Here is a 14,221-nt window from a genome sequence, read left to right on the forward strand (position 1 = left end):
TTTACAAGGTTAGGCACAGTGTAACATGGAAAATTAGGGGATACATGGGAAACTGGCAACAGATTTAGTAACAATAATGAGGTTTGAATTTTGGCACGAAATCAACGTCAATCACTAACCTAACAACAACTACGTAAACATGTGTCCACCTTTCCCTTCTCACACAATCCATACTCACCAATCTTATCACATCAAATTAAATAAAAAACATTTAATTATATTTTAATAAAATTTTATAAAAAAATTCATACATAACACAAATTTAATTAAATTTTAAAATTTTCATAAATTTTGAACATTTTTTGACTTTTTTTTATTCCATTTACTATTTAAAAGTTTTATATTTTTAATTCATTTTTATTCTTTAATTTTATCGTTAATGAAAGTGAAGTAAGTATTATCTCTAATCGTTATTACTTATAAAATTACGTTACATGTCAAGAAGTCTTCCACAGACATCGCATAATATTTCAACTTGAAGAACACGTCTTAACAACCCAAATTCAAATATATAATTTGTTAACAACCTATTTATAATAAAAAATATTAATATCTCAATCAAAAAAATAATTATCAAACACAATATAACAAAAAATGTCAAATAATTATATAACTTATAAAAGTTCTCAATATATCACGAATTTTACCGAAATTTATGGTAAGCAGTTCTATACATACAAGTACAAGTCATGTATGTTTTCTCGTCTAGTACCACTCTACAAGAAATAATAAATAATAAATAATAATAATAATAATAATAATAAATTGATTTGAAATAAAAGAAAAATAATAGGGATTCAAATAAGATGACTTCATTCTATGTGACTCAGCACTGGTCAGAAAAAGACATCTTCAAACATAAGCAAACATGGAAATTTAAAACATTGGCCAACCCTCCAACTCTTTAACTACCCATCACTCTCTTCTCCAATTCATGCATGCTTCTGTGGGCAATTTGGTCAAACATAAACAAAATAATTAATAGAGATAGAAGATAATGGAAGAGAGAAGAAACAAACATAATTAGAAATTTTTTGTTTGATTGAAAAAAATAGAAGAGAAGTTATGTGAAGTTTAATTTTCTAATAAATTGTTTAATTTATTTTTAATAATCGTATTCATTAATATATTTATTATTTTATAAAAAAATACAAATTTAAGGAGTCATTTGATCATGAAAATCAATAACATTACTTCCTTTTTAAAGTGATATAATTAATATGTTGTCATAACATCCTTTTTCACTCTTTTCTCTCTTGTTTTACTTGAAAAATGTAATAATGTAAGATTTTTTTCATAATTTTCTATTCTTCTTCCATCTTCTAGATCAATGATTTCCACTTCTTTCTTTGTCACTTTCAAACCCATCATAATGTTTCGTTTGGTTGGAAGAAGAAAAAAAACAAAGAATAAAGAAAGAATGAAAATTAAGTGAAAAAATAAAATAAAACTATTTATTATTATTATTTATTATTATATCTGCATAATTAACATTTATTATTTTATTAATAATATTTATTATTATTTATTACTATAAAATTAATAAGAGTAAAATTATTATTATTAGTAAACACAATAAAGAAGACACTAAACTAAGTCATTGCCAAAATAAAGGAAAATGTAATGTGTAAACACAAGTAGAAAAAAATGGGTAGACTTGATGAGTCAGGCTAGTATTAATTACGTTAAAGGTGTTAAAACAGGTGGAGTCAAATAAAATATATGTACATAATTTATATAACAAAGCTTTTAATCTAAAAAATTAATTTTTAAAAAATTGTTTATATTTAATCTTTTTTCTTAAACTGGACAGGTGTCGACCCGACATGAAATCTTAAAGCTATTATTTAAAATTTAGATGGTACTGGATTCATAGAATTTTATGAGAGTATAGAATTTGACGCGGTGCAGCGTGAAGCAGAGGATAATTGGAAGGTAGAGTAATAACGTTGGATTGATTTAGAAGTGATCTTGCATATTTAGTGAGTGATGATGATGAGGCATAAATATCTAAAACAATATTAAAAGACAAAAAATGATTAAGATAGTTTGATGATGAAGCAGGTTGTTCCTTTTTTCCATTTGACAAACTGAAACAGCACCACACTTGCCTCCATTTTCCTTTCTACTTCCTTTCCTCCAAAGGTCAATTTTATTCGTTGGTTAGGTTTCCATGATTGGGACTCCTTTCCGCTTCCAACATTAGCTCCCCCTCCCTCACTGCACTACCATTCCACCACTTTATGTTTAATCAGCTTTTTCTTCTTAATAAGGTAATTCTTTATCTAAGATTCTTTTTCTCTTCCACTTTCTTAATCTCCTTCTTTTTTCTCTTTCACTTTCACTCAACAAAATTTCTTCAATCTTGATCTACCAATTAACAATTTCACCCTCTGCTATCTGGGTCTCGGTGTTGTAATCAAACTTCTAACCCCCTCAATTCTTTCTTTCCCTTTTGTTCTCCAAATTGTGTTTTACCGTATGTTGCACAGACAAAACTGGTTTTTTACTCTGTCTCCGACTGATACCTTAATTTTTAGAAGGGTCATATTCAGCTAGTTTCCATTCTGTTTGCTTGTCCGTAAAGATGATTAGGGTACTCATCTGAGGACTCAAATATGATCATTATTCCCCTTCATGTTGGAATCAGGGAGATCTTGGCTTATACTTAGTTGGATTGATTATTAATTGTGTTTTGGTTGATTTTTGGTAATCATGCCCTTGGTACCGTGTGCTTTATTGTTTTACTCTTTCCCTTCAAATTTTAGTCTTTTTGCTAATTTTGTCTCCGATTGGAACTCTCAGACTACTAGCATCAGATTTTAAGTTTAGAATGAGAGGAATTTGGTAGAAAGAAGGTCGTAATTGGAAAGTCTTTGTGTCATTCTTTTTATTCCTTGTTAGCGAGTATAACTTTACCATTACAAGGTGATGATGCTATTAAGTGGTATTGAGTTTATGCCCTTTCTTCCTGCACACTTCATTTGAAGAATTAAAACTGCACTAATTTCAAATTTCAATGCAAATCACCAAAGAGTGCTGCTGTCTAATTGCTTTTACTTAAAGTGAAATATCTTAATTATTATAATTAGGGCATAAACACTTTTATGAAAAAAATAAGAAAAGAAGTACACAAAAAATTAACTTGTACATAAGTTACTTAATAGGAATTCTCTCATATTAATTTTTTTAATTCATGCCCTAACTAATTTTATCCTAGGAAGAAACTTATTTCGTTTTATCTTTTTATTTTCATTTCTTTTTAAGTGTTTATGGAGAAGTTTATTCAAACAATATTTTGATAGTGTTACTTTCTGTTTGCTGGTGGCATATTATAAACTTTTACAGACGGGGTAACCAATTCAGACTCATTTTTGTTTTTCCCAACTCAATGTACTTTTAGTTTACAATGGAGTTAAAACTTCATACTTGTGATGCTGAAGTCCTTATATCTAGAACTTTTGTACTTTGTTGAAATTGAGCAGAAGTTTATATTCCTATCTTTTGATGTGTGCATTTCTATTTATTTTTCTGTCCTTGCACTTGGAAAGATACCAGAATACTAATGGGCTAGGTACTTCATTTTGTGACAAGCTGAAGGAGACCTTTAATTTCGACCATGGCAACTAATTCTTCTCTTTCTGGAGGTCATAAAGAAAAGCAAATTCTCTTTGAGGTAACATTCTGAAACTATCATTCCTAGCTATAAAAGCTTAGGAAAAATTTCCTTCAATATCCTTAATTTTGAACTTGTGTCATGCTCAGATTGGGAATTCTGAAAGGCAGTTGTGGGCATTGATCCATTTTAAAGGTCCATTACACTCTGATGTTCTAGCCTTGTATAGTAACATCAGGTCAAGTTATGAGAGAGAAATTCTCAGTAACCACACTCATTCGGAACTTCAAGAGGTTGAATATTGCTTGTGGAAGCTTCACTATAAGCATATTGATGAATTTCGAAAAATAATTAAGAAATGCTCTGGTAATGCAGAGAACAAGAAATCAGGAATGTTGCAAGATGGTGTTGTGCAGATAAACAATGACAGTTATGTACAAGAATTTAGGTCATTTCTTTCAAAAGTTACTGAGTTTTACCAAACTCTGATTGTAAAAGTCAGAAAACATTATGGAGTCCCAGAAGAGGCTTTGTTTCATAAGAAAGGTTGTGTTTCAACTTCTTTTGAACCAGAATCCATGTTGAAATGTCAATATTTATGTCACCGCTGCTTAGTTTGTATGGGGGATCTGGCCAGGTATATACAACAATATGAAAACCTTGATTCTCAAAAGCAAAATTGGTCAATTGCTGCCACACATTACTTGGAAGCAACAAGGATTTGGCCAGATAGTGGAAACCCTCAAAACCAGGTAAACTTTAATATTAGTTTAAAATTAGCTCTAGATCTTTTGCTCAAGAAAAAAGTTTTTTCATCTATTCTCTTCCTTGGCGTTCATTTTGCAGTTGGCTGTATTAGCAACATATATTGGAGATGACTTTCTTGCTTTGTATCACTGTGTGAGAAGTTTAGCTGTTAAAGAACCCTTTCCCGATGCCTGGGATAATCTTATCCTACTATTGGAAAAAGTAAGATGATATTTAAGTTCTTGAATTAACTTAAATTGGTTTTTATCCATGCTTAATGTTTCTGAACTTGGGAAGGTGTCATCTCTAATGATCTTGCAGAACAGGTCATCTCATTTGCCAGATGATTCCAATGAAGTCTGCTTTGATTTCTTGAAACCTTCTCAAAGGATCATTAAAGAGACTGGAGCGAGGTCAAGTGATGATAACTCAAATTGCAACATGTCTGAAGGAACTAATAATTTTACTAACACAAAGTTATGGTCTCTAACAGTCAGAACAATTAGTTATCTCTTCATAACGACGAGGTACATCTTGGTTTCAATTATTTTTTTCTTGAATTGTCTTGCTATTTTATCTTGTCATTTTAAGTTTGAATTCCCTCCCTTGGTGTCAAATTGAATCATGCATGTTATGTATCTTTAAATAGTATTTCATTTTTACATTCTTTTAATTTTGAGTTAGCCCTTGATAACGTATCATTCCTTCATGTGTTTCATAGGACATAATGCATCTTTGAAATTAATGTATTATTTTTTGAATGTTTTTATCTTCAATTCTTTTGGAATAGGCAATATACCAATCTTTACCACCGTGATGAATTTACACTTCCGTAAAATTTTAATTGATCTGCATGTATACTACTATCTATACATTTGTTAGTCCCAGGAAGTTGCTGGAAACGTATTCACTGAACAAATAATTTTCCAACGATAAGAAATAGACATTTGCTTGCATATTATACATTGATAACTTTGGGAGTAAATATCAAGTAAAGATAGATAATTATTGTTACATTTTGCCAACCAAAACATGTGAAACATAAAATATCTTGATATATGAATATTAACATTATTTCAATTTCTGCAACATGTGAAATGATGTTATTTTCCCCTTATTTCTTGAAGCTGTTTGGAGGAATTCCCCATTGCATTGGCATCTACTATTGGAGTGTTAGATGAAATGATGGAGCTAGAAGATATAAAACTAAAGACCATGTTAGAATCCTATGGACAAATGGATTTAGCTAGAAAGGGTCCTTTCCGAGCCTTGCAAATGGTTTCCATGCTCATATTTACACTACAGAATCTTATTGATAAACATGAGAAAAATGAATCAAAAGACTCTAGTGATAGTCAGCAGCTTGTACTGATTCAGTTGGCATTAGCTGCTGCCTTTATTGTGGTGGGTCGTTTTGTTGAAAGATGCTTGAAGTCTAGTCCTTTGAATCACTGCCCCTTGTTGCCTTCTGTACTTGTTTTCGTGGAGTGGTGTGCAAGCATGCTTGATGCAATTGTATTGTATGCAACTGATCGAAAGAGTGAAACAAGTATATCTTACTTTTTTGATGCGCTTGTTGAACTTCTAAATCAAGTAAATGAGAATAGAAAGGAAACCAAGAAGCTTGTAGATAATAGCCCTCTTTGGGAAGACTATGAATTGAGGGGCTTTGTGTTAGTAGCTTTTTCACATGTCTCATTAGATTTCTCTAGTGGATGGGAACACATTGACAACTTTGAGAGTGGGACTGAATTGCGTACTCAACGCATGAGTGAAGCAGCAATGAAGATTGCTAAGAAATCCAGTAATTTGCATAAGTGGATTATATGTGATGAATTAGGAAGAAAATTTTGTTCTGCGAGATCTGGTGAATGTCAGAAGAAGGAAACAGATTTGGAGTCCACCAACAAAAAGACAAGTAGGGATGACCTGAATCAAAAAATTGGCAAAGACACTGGGGAAGGTGGAAAATGTGATACAAGGGATAATCCAAGTAGTTCCAGCACTAACGAAAAACCTTATGTCGTAGAAGAAGAAGAGGAAGAAGTTATTCTATTCAGGCCTCTAGCTAGGTATAATTCAGTACCACCATACATACTTTTTTCCCCTGATGAGCAGATGTCATCTAGAAAAGCAAAGGAGGATAGAGTGTTACCTTCTGATGATTGTCTGCATCGTACTGCATCTCTGCCCTTGGCACAAAATCCATTTCAAGGTGACATTTTGAATTCAAGGATGAACGAGTTAATTCAATTACAAGAACCTTCAGTGAAGGGATCAAATTCACCCACATTTTCTGAAGGTCCAATCTCTGCTGGTCATCCTTCACTCAATGCATGGGTCCTTGATAGAGGAGGGTTGGGCACCAATAGGCTGGACCCCATTGAAGAACTAGCTTCTACATACTTGACTGATCTTTCTATCAACGGAACTCAAAATTCAGTGATGAGTTCAGTGGAAGAGTTTCCAAACTTCCCCTCCTCTTCTGCTACGTACACTGCTCCAATTCCTTCTGCTCCATTGTTACCAGATAATGCTCCTTGGTACACTGATGTTATTGTACAATCTAGTGTGTCTGCTCCATTATTGCCAGGCAACGCATCACCAGTAAATGGTTATTCAGCTTGGAGTTCTACTTATGGATCCATTGGATATGACAGTAGCTTTCCATATTATTCCAATGGATATCTGCCGCCACCAGGTAGAATCACTTCTGAATGGCTGCGTAGGTACAGAGAGAATCCCTCACTTGAGAGGGTCAACAGTCAGATGCAACCTGCTTATTTGAATGTTCTTGGAAATCATGAAAACTTCCTCCATCATGATACCCACAAGTTAAACCAATTTGATCAATTGGGTAATCCCCTCTCTTCTAACCAGTACACATATATGAAGCCACTAGGTCCCCTTCCATTGCAGCCAAGTTATCCCTATGCTTTTGGTGCTGGTGAGCACTTAACCGACCTCTTCCACAATTTTCAAAGACCAAGACCTTATGGGTGTGGTTATGTGACAGAACAAAGAAACGAGCCATTGCCTCTGCTAGAGCACCTTAAGGAAAAGGAATGGAGACTTCAGCAGGATCCTACCCTCAATCTCAATGGGCCTAGATTCATGGGAAATTAAAACTTCTCATCTGAAACTCGTTTACATCATTTCAAAATTGTACACCTTGCTGGGACTTTGATTCCATACAATACAAAGGTATCAAACACTATGTATATATCTATAATGCGTAGTATTTCAAGTTTCCTTTCTTCAATGAAAGACGAATTTCAAAGAATGTGGATGAAGAATCCTTTATTCAGCCTTTAATTGGTTAAGCATAAATTTTCATAGTGCATGATCATGGGGAGTACAAAATATGCGACTAGTGAAAATAAGCCTTCTTATTGTGGTGGCTAATATCATAATTAGTAAGAAAGTGTATGCAGTGACGGTAACCAACTCATGGGTTCTTAAAACTAAAAACAATTGTAAAGGTTTCAAGTTAAAAGATAATGGTTGTTGAAACTAACAGACAATAGTACATTCAAAACCAGTTTCATTCAAAAACATTATGACTGTGATCCTACCATAACAATAAAAAGAATTTTGTCCCTAAGAAAACAAACACTCTCGGAAAATGTTGTAATTGTGTATGTGTATGATTTGTCACCTTACTTCCCTCCCAAAATATATTAATAAAAAAGACAAAAGTTAATATAATTATTTAGATTTTTTATTCATGATCAGAGTTTAATTTCAATAATTTAGATAATAAAGCTTCGTATTAAAAGTTAGCACTAACTATGGATACGAAATTTTAGTTTTAATTTTTTAGAATAACTTTCAGATAATTATTTAAAACCAATAAAATTACCATACTTGATCATTTGTAATTGAATGATCATGTAAAAATATTTTATATTGTTAATGTCTATCTTTTTCCCTAAATTTAGTTTGAAGAACTGTAAAAACTATTTGGAAAAAGATGCATGTAACTTTTCCTAAAAATAACCCGGAAAAAGCACTAGACTTTAAAGAATTAAGATTAAAGTAAATACTAAAATTGAAGTTTACTTTAATTTATTTTAGAACATGTTTACAAAAACAATTGAAAGAAAAACAGTCATCATTTCAGCTGTTTCCAAATACACAATAAAACTACGGTAGTAACAAAAGCTAACATAACATAACCTTGAACTGTGAAATGAATCCATGATAGAAATAAGCTCTTTTTTCTTTCTGTTTCCAACCTTTCTGTAAGACAGTTTCTTCTTGCACCGCTACATTTTTCTTCCTGCACCCCCACAATGTTATGCAAAAATCAAACTGTCCCTATTATTTTTTAAAAATCCTAAAATGCACTTGAACTGTATTTATTTATTTTCATTCTAGATTATGAAATCTGAAAAAAATTTGGATTGGTACTTCCGGTAAAATTTGGGATCCACCAATCCGTAATTCAAAATATGTATTTCACATTCAAAGATCCATTATTCAAAAAAACGCATTATGGATTCTCCAATCCATAACGGAAATATGAATTCCAGATTCAGAAATCCATAATTCAAAAACAAAATATTTCGGATTCACCAATCCGTAACAAAATTAAGCTTCTGGATTCAGCAATCCAGAAATCAATAATTTATGCAAAAATTACTTTTGGAACACCCCCTCATCAAGAAAAAAAAAATATTCAGTTCTGGATTGATGAATCCGTAGCACACTCCCATATCCCAATTTCTGATAACCCACGGTTCCTTTTCAAATAAAAGGTCAAGGTCAGTTTTGGAATTTAGAAAATTGTGTGAATGCAGAAAGAAAAACGTAGGGGTGCAGGAAGAAGAAGCTGAACTCAAAATACCAAAGTGAGAAGCCCAAATATTTGGATCATTGTTGAAAGCCCAATGAATTTTACACATAATTTTTTTTCCTTTTCTTTTTATACCTAAAAGGCTAAAAATGGTAGAACGAGAGTTTAACGGGAAATTGGGATTTGATTCAACAGCAAAAAACCCTAAGCAACGCATTACGATTTGCGTTTCAAGATGGAACATCAGCATGCAGAAGCAGATACTGGAGATGTATCATCAGCCCAAGCAGTTCTGCTTGGAGCTTTAGCCCCTGGTGTTAATGTTCGTATTTTCACTCTGCGATCACTTCTATTTTTAATTGTATACCTTTTTTTCACTAGATTTGCGTGATTTTTGTTGTTGCTGCTGCTTTTTTAATTCAGGCTCCTACATGGATTACTTTAAAGTCGGCTTTTTTAATGTTGGGTGTCTGTCTTGCTGTTATGCTGGCCTTGGCATTCTCTTCCAGTGATTCATGGTTGATGTTCCATGTTGCATTCTTTGTTCTAATTTGCGTCACCCTATTCTTGCTTCTCAGCTGGTACTTTCATCATTCTTCCCTATCTGTTAATTGTATTGCTTTCAAGTTGAAATTGAGATTTCGTCCATCATCATGCTTCCTATACAGTTTGCATCCCAATGGACTCCAAATTAAACATTTATCAACTAGGTCCATAACTTGGTAGTGTTGTTATTGTAGTAGGTGAGGCCAAGTTTTGTGCTTTATGTATGAGTCAACCTTGTCTGGCGCTGGTACTCCACATCACATGGCAGTGCAAAATATTGTGATGGGTTGATGATGTTATAATTCATGAATCAAATTTAGTTTTCTTCACAGTGCTATAGCATCGATAGGACGTGTGTGTGTTTATGATTAGTTAGTGTACTGTGATTCTGTAGGTGGTTGTGTTCCATTCTTAGGGAAGATTTCAAAAATGAAAATAAAAAGAAAATGCATGTTGTATCATAATAGCATATGTTTAAGTAAAGTCGTGAAAAGCATCGGTGTGTTAATGTTGGGTGTCTGATAGTGTGTCCGATAGAGACACCATTTCAGTTGTTTACAATTTTCTCTGATGAATTTTTTATGCAGTACTGAATACATTTTCTCTGCAGGTTTCTTGCAGAAACTGGTTTAGTTTCTGTTGAACATCAAATGCGTGAGATGGGCTTAGAGCATAAGGATCATTCGGAGAACCAAAAGAGCAAATGACTGTTTCTTAGAATATTGCTCGAGACTTAGATTATTTCCGGGGACATTTTCTTGAATTGTGTAGGGAAACTTCGGTTGAAATCTTTCATGGTGAATTGATCAGCAACCAAATGTTCCAGATTGCTTAAGGGAAACGAACCAGCCGAAAGGTTTATCTTCTGTCAGCTACTCTTGTTTCCCTCTCCCTATATATCTTTTTAATGGTGTGATGAAACAGATGCATCTGCAGGGGAAACTTCCACAAGAATTTAGTTTCTTTCGATATGCTGTAGTGATCTAATGAAGACACCGTTTATGTTGTGATGTGGGGATAACTTAATTTTGTTCCATTTTTTTTATAGTGATACCTTGTAGCTTGTACGTTGCAAGTTGTATAGATTCCCTTTTTTTGCTTTTATTATTTCTTGCCAAATTAGACTTCTGGTAGTTTTTTATGCAAGCTCTCACAGATATATTTGTGTGCTTGTTTATCTCTCTCCACACACTGAACTCAAAGTATTATCATCAAAATCAACCAAGGTTTATGTCTTGGTCTTTCCAAATCTATTTTGTTTTAGTCCTTATAATATATCAAATTTTTATTTCTAGTCTTCATAATATATAAGGTTTTAGGATATCTTATATTATGAAATGAATGGATGACTGGAACTTCGTTCCCATTCGAAGGCAATAACTTGATGGGGATGACATCCCAATCCAATCCAATAATAAATGACCGAAATATTGGCAAGTATCTAACTTTTATCTTCTAATACCGCTACATCGACTGTACCTTTAAGAGCCAAGTCTTCTAATATGAAAAGAAAATTTCAGCATATTATGTTCTATCTATGAACAATTGTATTTTTTTTAGCCGTTTCGGTTTAGTGTAATGACCATCTACGTCAATTCAGAAGCAAAGAACTATAGTTTACTTGAAAAATCATAGTATATACATACATGTTTAAGACGTGTAAGCAAAACGTATTAAATATCTTATGAAATTGACACAATCTAAAACATCTCCACAAAAGTAATTTTGCAGATGAGGGGGCCTGTGTTTATCATCAATCATATATAGACGTTTATTTCCCCTCCAGAAATAATAATTTTTCTTTACTTGGATTTTCACATCAATTCAATCGCATAAGTTGATATGAAGAACATAAGCATGATTGATTCCTCAAATACGGTGAAGGTAGGCATAAATTGAACGACCATAAATACAACTCAAACAGGCAGGTAAAGAATATGTTAATCAATCAGAACAAGTAGCTCTTTGAAGAAACTATTCATTTTCAGAAAACATTAAAAAAATTGAACACTGTTTCACTTCCTTGACGAGAATTATGACCAGCTCTATATCACAACGATTGAAATCTAAAAGTTACATCGGCTTCCCAAATTCCATTACTTCCATAATTCTTCCATTGGAATACCACGCTCCAGAGCAACCTCACGAAACTGCTTCATTTTCTGCACAGCAATAACGGTTGCTCTGGCATTGTTGAGTGCGTTGTTACTCCCTATTTGCTTTCCCAAAGCATTCTCAACTCCTGCCATTTCAAGAACTATTCTCACAGCTCCACCTGCAATAACTCCAGTACCGGGAGAAGCAGGTCTAAGCATCACCTTCGCTGCTCCATAATCTCCATCAGATCTAAAAAAACAAACAACAGAAAAATAAGTAGCAGCCATCTAGAAGCATCAATAGTTTTAACTAATCATCATTCTTTCATAAAGAGCCCTGAAGTCAATCAATCCAGATTCGCAGATATCAGAGTCATTCACATACTTCTACTCCAAGTAAAGGTTCCAACTCTTATCAGGAAGAAACTAAGCTTTTCAATTACTATTTGTAATAAGGAACTTCCAAAATAATTATACAATTGCTTGCCAAAACAACCGTCGAAACAATTCTCACTTATATGTTAGTCAGCTTGTCTAATTCTGCATAACGTGGGACTCCAATCCAATCCAAGAGGCAGCACTAGAAGCAAAACACAGACATTTCAAAGGCTTTAGAAAATCGCCCGTGTCCTTGATTTTGGACACAACATCAAGATTTTTGGCATCTTGGGAACTAAAATGCAAAATACTATGAATCTCATCAAAACTGCGACCGCAATTGAAAAGTTAACACTTGATCAAAAGCTGAAGTAGAGGCCAATATCCATGTCCACACCTGAGACTAACTTCTCCCTAAGACTTTTAATAGAAAAAGTCATGAAGAAAAAATAACGACTTTTCCAAATTTATACTTTTAACTCATACATATACAAAGTCAATTTCATTTTTTTCACATTTAATTATAAAAAAGCTCGTCGATTCAATCTTGGGTTGGATTCAAAAGACACTTGCAGATTATCATAATGGCATAAGAGTGTGACCAAAACAAAGAAACAGTTTAGAAATACAGAGTAAGGTAAGGTTGAGAAAGTACCTGTGGGGAAAAGTGGAGTACTTAGTCATAGGCACCTTTATGATGTTCCTCCTGGCATTGGCGGCGGACTTCTGAACGGCGGCGACGACTTCCTTGGCCTTGCCGACTCCGACTCCGACTTGGCCCTTCCTGTCGCCGACAATGACGACAGCCCTGAAGCGCAACTGCTTCCCTCCCTTAACAACCTTCGTCACCCTCCTCACCTGAACCACCCTCTCTTCGAACCCGTCGCGGATCTTCTCCTTCTTCCCGCCGGACCCGAACCCCGTGTCCTTCTTCACCAGGGCGTCCGTTTCAAAGACGTCGTTCCCGAGCACGGTGACGCCGCTGAATGCGGGGCCGTAAAGCTCCTCGTAGGCGGCGGCGATCTCATCCTCCGTCTCGAGGGGGGAATCGTCGAAGGAGGGAGGGGCGACGAAGCCCTCCGGGGGCTCCGGGGGATTGAAGTCAATGTCATCCTGCGGGTTGAGGTTGTCGAAGAAGGAGGTGTCGATGTCGTCGGAGGGTTTGCATTTGGCGCAGAGGAGGGAGGGGTGGTGTTGGGGTTTGGCGAAGAGGAGGGAGACGGTGTGCGGTGGCGAGGGGAGGAGAGAGAAGCGGGAAGAGGCGGAGAGGGAGAGGGAACTGAGAGCAGAGGAAAGCGAAGGTGCGGCCATGGAAACAGGGAAAGCTTATCCTGATCCTCTGATCCTCACCAACACTCAAAGCAAAAACTTATATGTTTGTGAACAAATTAAGATCAATAAATTTCAAAACATTAAAATATGCATTTCCTTCTTCTTCTTCTAAAATATTCTCTTTTTTTCTTCTCTTAATTTTAGATGAGACAAATAATAATTTTATAAAGTGAAAATATATTTTATTCAATTTCAAATTACTATAATTAAATTTAGTTCTGATAATTTCATGAATATGTTCCTTTTTGTCTTAAGCATTTCAATTAAGTATTTTTTTTGCGTCGTGAATATTTTTTTCGATTTTTTATAACAAAAATATTGACATGTGTGTAAATTATGACAATGTTAAAATTACTTATTTACATAAAATATGAATAGAAATGTTTAATAATAAGTTTTAACGTTGTTAGTTTAATAATTATATTAATATTGGAATTATATATTGTGTTCGAGCAAAATTGGTTAATTTTGGAAATTTAGAAGAGCAAGACAATTTTAAAGGACCAAAGTTATTCGTCAACGAAACTAAGGAGAGTAAAAGTAAATCCAAGTTCAACACTGTGTAAATAAATAACTATTTTTTATCCTGTAAAAATTTGAAATTAATATTAAGATATATAAATAATATTTATGTGGAAATCCTAATTTGTTTTATTCGTATTACATGTTAACATTATATTATAGACACCAATAGTGTCGTTTAGAATA

General features: G+C 33.9%; 3 protein-coding genes across 12 annotated transcripts; 2 read left to right on the top strand and 1 right to left on the bottom strand.

Moving 5' to 3' along the window:
- The first annotated feature begins 1,912 nt into the window (after positions 1 to 1,912).
- On the top strand, positions 1,913 to 7,646 carry LOC137812051 (Telomerase activating protein Est1). Of its 10 annotated transcripts, none has more exons than XM_068613939.1 (7): positions 2,042 to 2,273; positions 3,601 to 3,676; positions 3,766 to 3,909; positions 3,992 to 4,368; positions 4,463 to 4,585; positions 4,685 to 4,890; positions 5,491 to 7,646. In XM_068613939.1, exons 4-7 carry the CDS (start codon positions 4,009 to 4,011, stop codon positions 7,487 to 7,489), a joined length of 2,688 nt encoding a protein of 895 aa, XP_068470040.1. In that variant the 5' UTR covers positions 2,042 to 2,273; positions 3,601 to 3,676; positions 3,766 to 3,909; positions 3,992 to 4,008; the 3' UTR covers positions 7,490 to 7,646. The 10 variants fall into 10 exon arrangements, with proteins under 10 accessions (XP_068470034.1, XP_068470032.1, XP_068470040.1 ...); XM_068613938.1 differs by having other exon boundaries at positions 2,073 to 2,273; positions 3,552 to 3,676; XM_068613937.1 differs by having other exon boundaries at positions 2,073 to 2,273; positions 3,595 to 3,676.
- A 1,672-nt stretch (positions 7,647 to 9,318) lies between these two features.
- Positions 9,319 to 10,956, top strand: LOC137812055 (uncharacterized). Its single transcript, XM_068613942.2, has 3 exons — positions 9,319 to 9,483; positions 9,585 to 9,742; positions 10,318 to 10,956. Exons 1-3 carry the CDS (start codon positions 9,397 to 9,399, stop codon positions 10,412 to 10,414), a joined length of 342 nt encoding a protein of 113 aa, XP_068470043.1. The 5' UTR covers positions 9,319 to 9,396; the 3' UTR covers positions 10,415 to 10,956.
- Positions 10,957 to 11,647: 691 nt separating this feature from the next.
- EMB3113 (Ribosomal protein S5 family protein) lies at positions 11,648 to 13,609 on the bottom strand. The gene is made up of 2 exons (XM_068613941.2): positions 12,837 to 13,609; positions 11,648 to 12,053 (listed from the first exon to the last, which is right to left on the bottom strand). The coding sequence occupies exons 1-2, from the start codon at positions 13,490 to 13,492 to the stop codon at positions 11,804 to 11,806; spliced, it is 906 nt and encodes a 301-aa protein (XP_068470042.1). The 5' UTR covers positions 13,493 to 13,609; the 3' UTR covers positions 11,648 to 11,803.
- Between the last annotated feature and the right edge of the window lie 612 nt (positions 13,610 to 14,221).

Source organism: Phaseolus vulgaris, chromosome 2 (genome assembly GCF_051622355.1).
Source record: "Phaseolus vulgaris cultivar YP4 chromosome 2, ASM5162235v1, whole genome shotgun sequence".
Taxonomy (NCBI): Eukaryota; Viridiplantae; Streptophyta; class Magnoliopsida; order Fabales; family Fabaceae; genus Phaseolus; species Phaseolus vulgaris.

What these genes read in the sequence shown, in the direction of transcription:
- EMB3113 (XM_068613941.2), bottom strand. Translation starts at nt 13,492, where the DNA reads ATGGCCGCACCTTCGCTTTCCTCTGCTCTCAGTTCCCTCTCCCTCTCC. An exon ending in TACTCCACTTTTCCCCACAG is followed by an intron (nt 12,054 to 12,836) that starts GTACTTTCTCAA and finishes TTGTTTTTTTAG; the next exon opens with ATCTGATGGAGATTATGGAG.
- LOC137812055 (XM_068613942.2), top strand. Translation starts at nt 9,397, where the DNA reads ATGGAACATCAGCATGCAGAAGCAGATACTGGAGATGTATCATCAGCC. An exon ending in CTTTAGCCCCTGGTGTTAAT is followed by an intron (nt 9,484 to 9,584) that starts GTTCGTATTTTC and finishes TTTTTAATTCAG; the next exon opens with GCTCCTACATGGATTACTTT. An exon ending in CTATTCTTGCTTCTCAGCTG is followed by an intron (nt 9,743 to 10,317) that starts GTACTTTCATCA and finishes TTTTCTCTGCAG; the next exon opens with GTTTCTTGCAGAAACTGGTT.
- LOC137812051 (XM_068613933.1), top strand. Translation starts at nt 3,620, where the DNA reads ATGGCAACTAATTCTTCTCTTTCTGGAGGTCATAAAGAAAAGCAAATT. An exon ending in AAAAGCAAATTCTCTTTGAG is followed by an intron (nt 3,677 to 3,765) that starts GTAACATTCTGA and finishes TGTCATGCTCAG; the next exon opens with ATTGGGAATTCTGAAAGGCA. An exon ending in TATCTCTTCATAACGACGAG is followed by an intron (nt 4,891 to 5,490) that starts GTACATCTTGGT and finishes TATTTCTTGAAG; the next exon opens with CTGTTTGGAGGAATTCCCCA.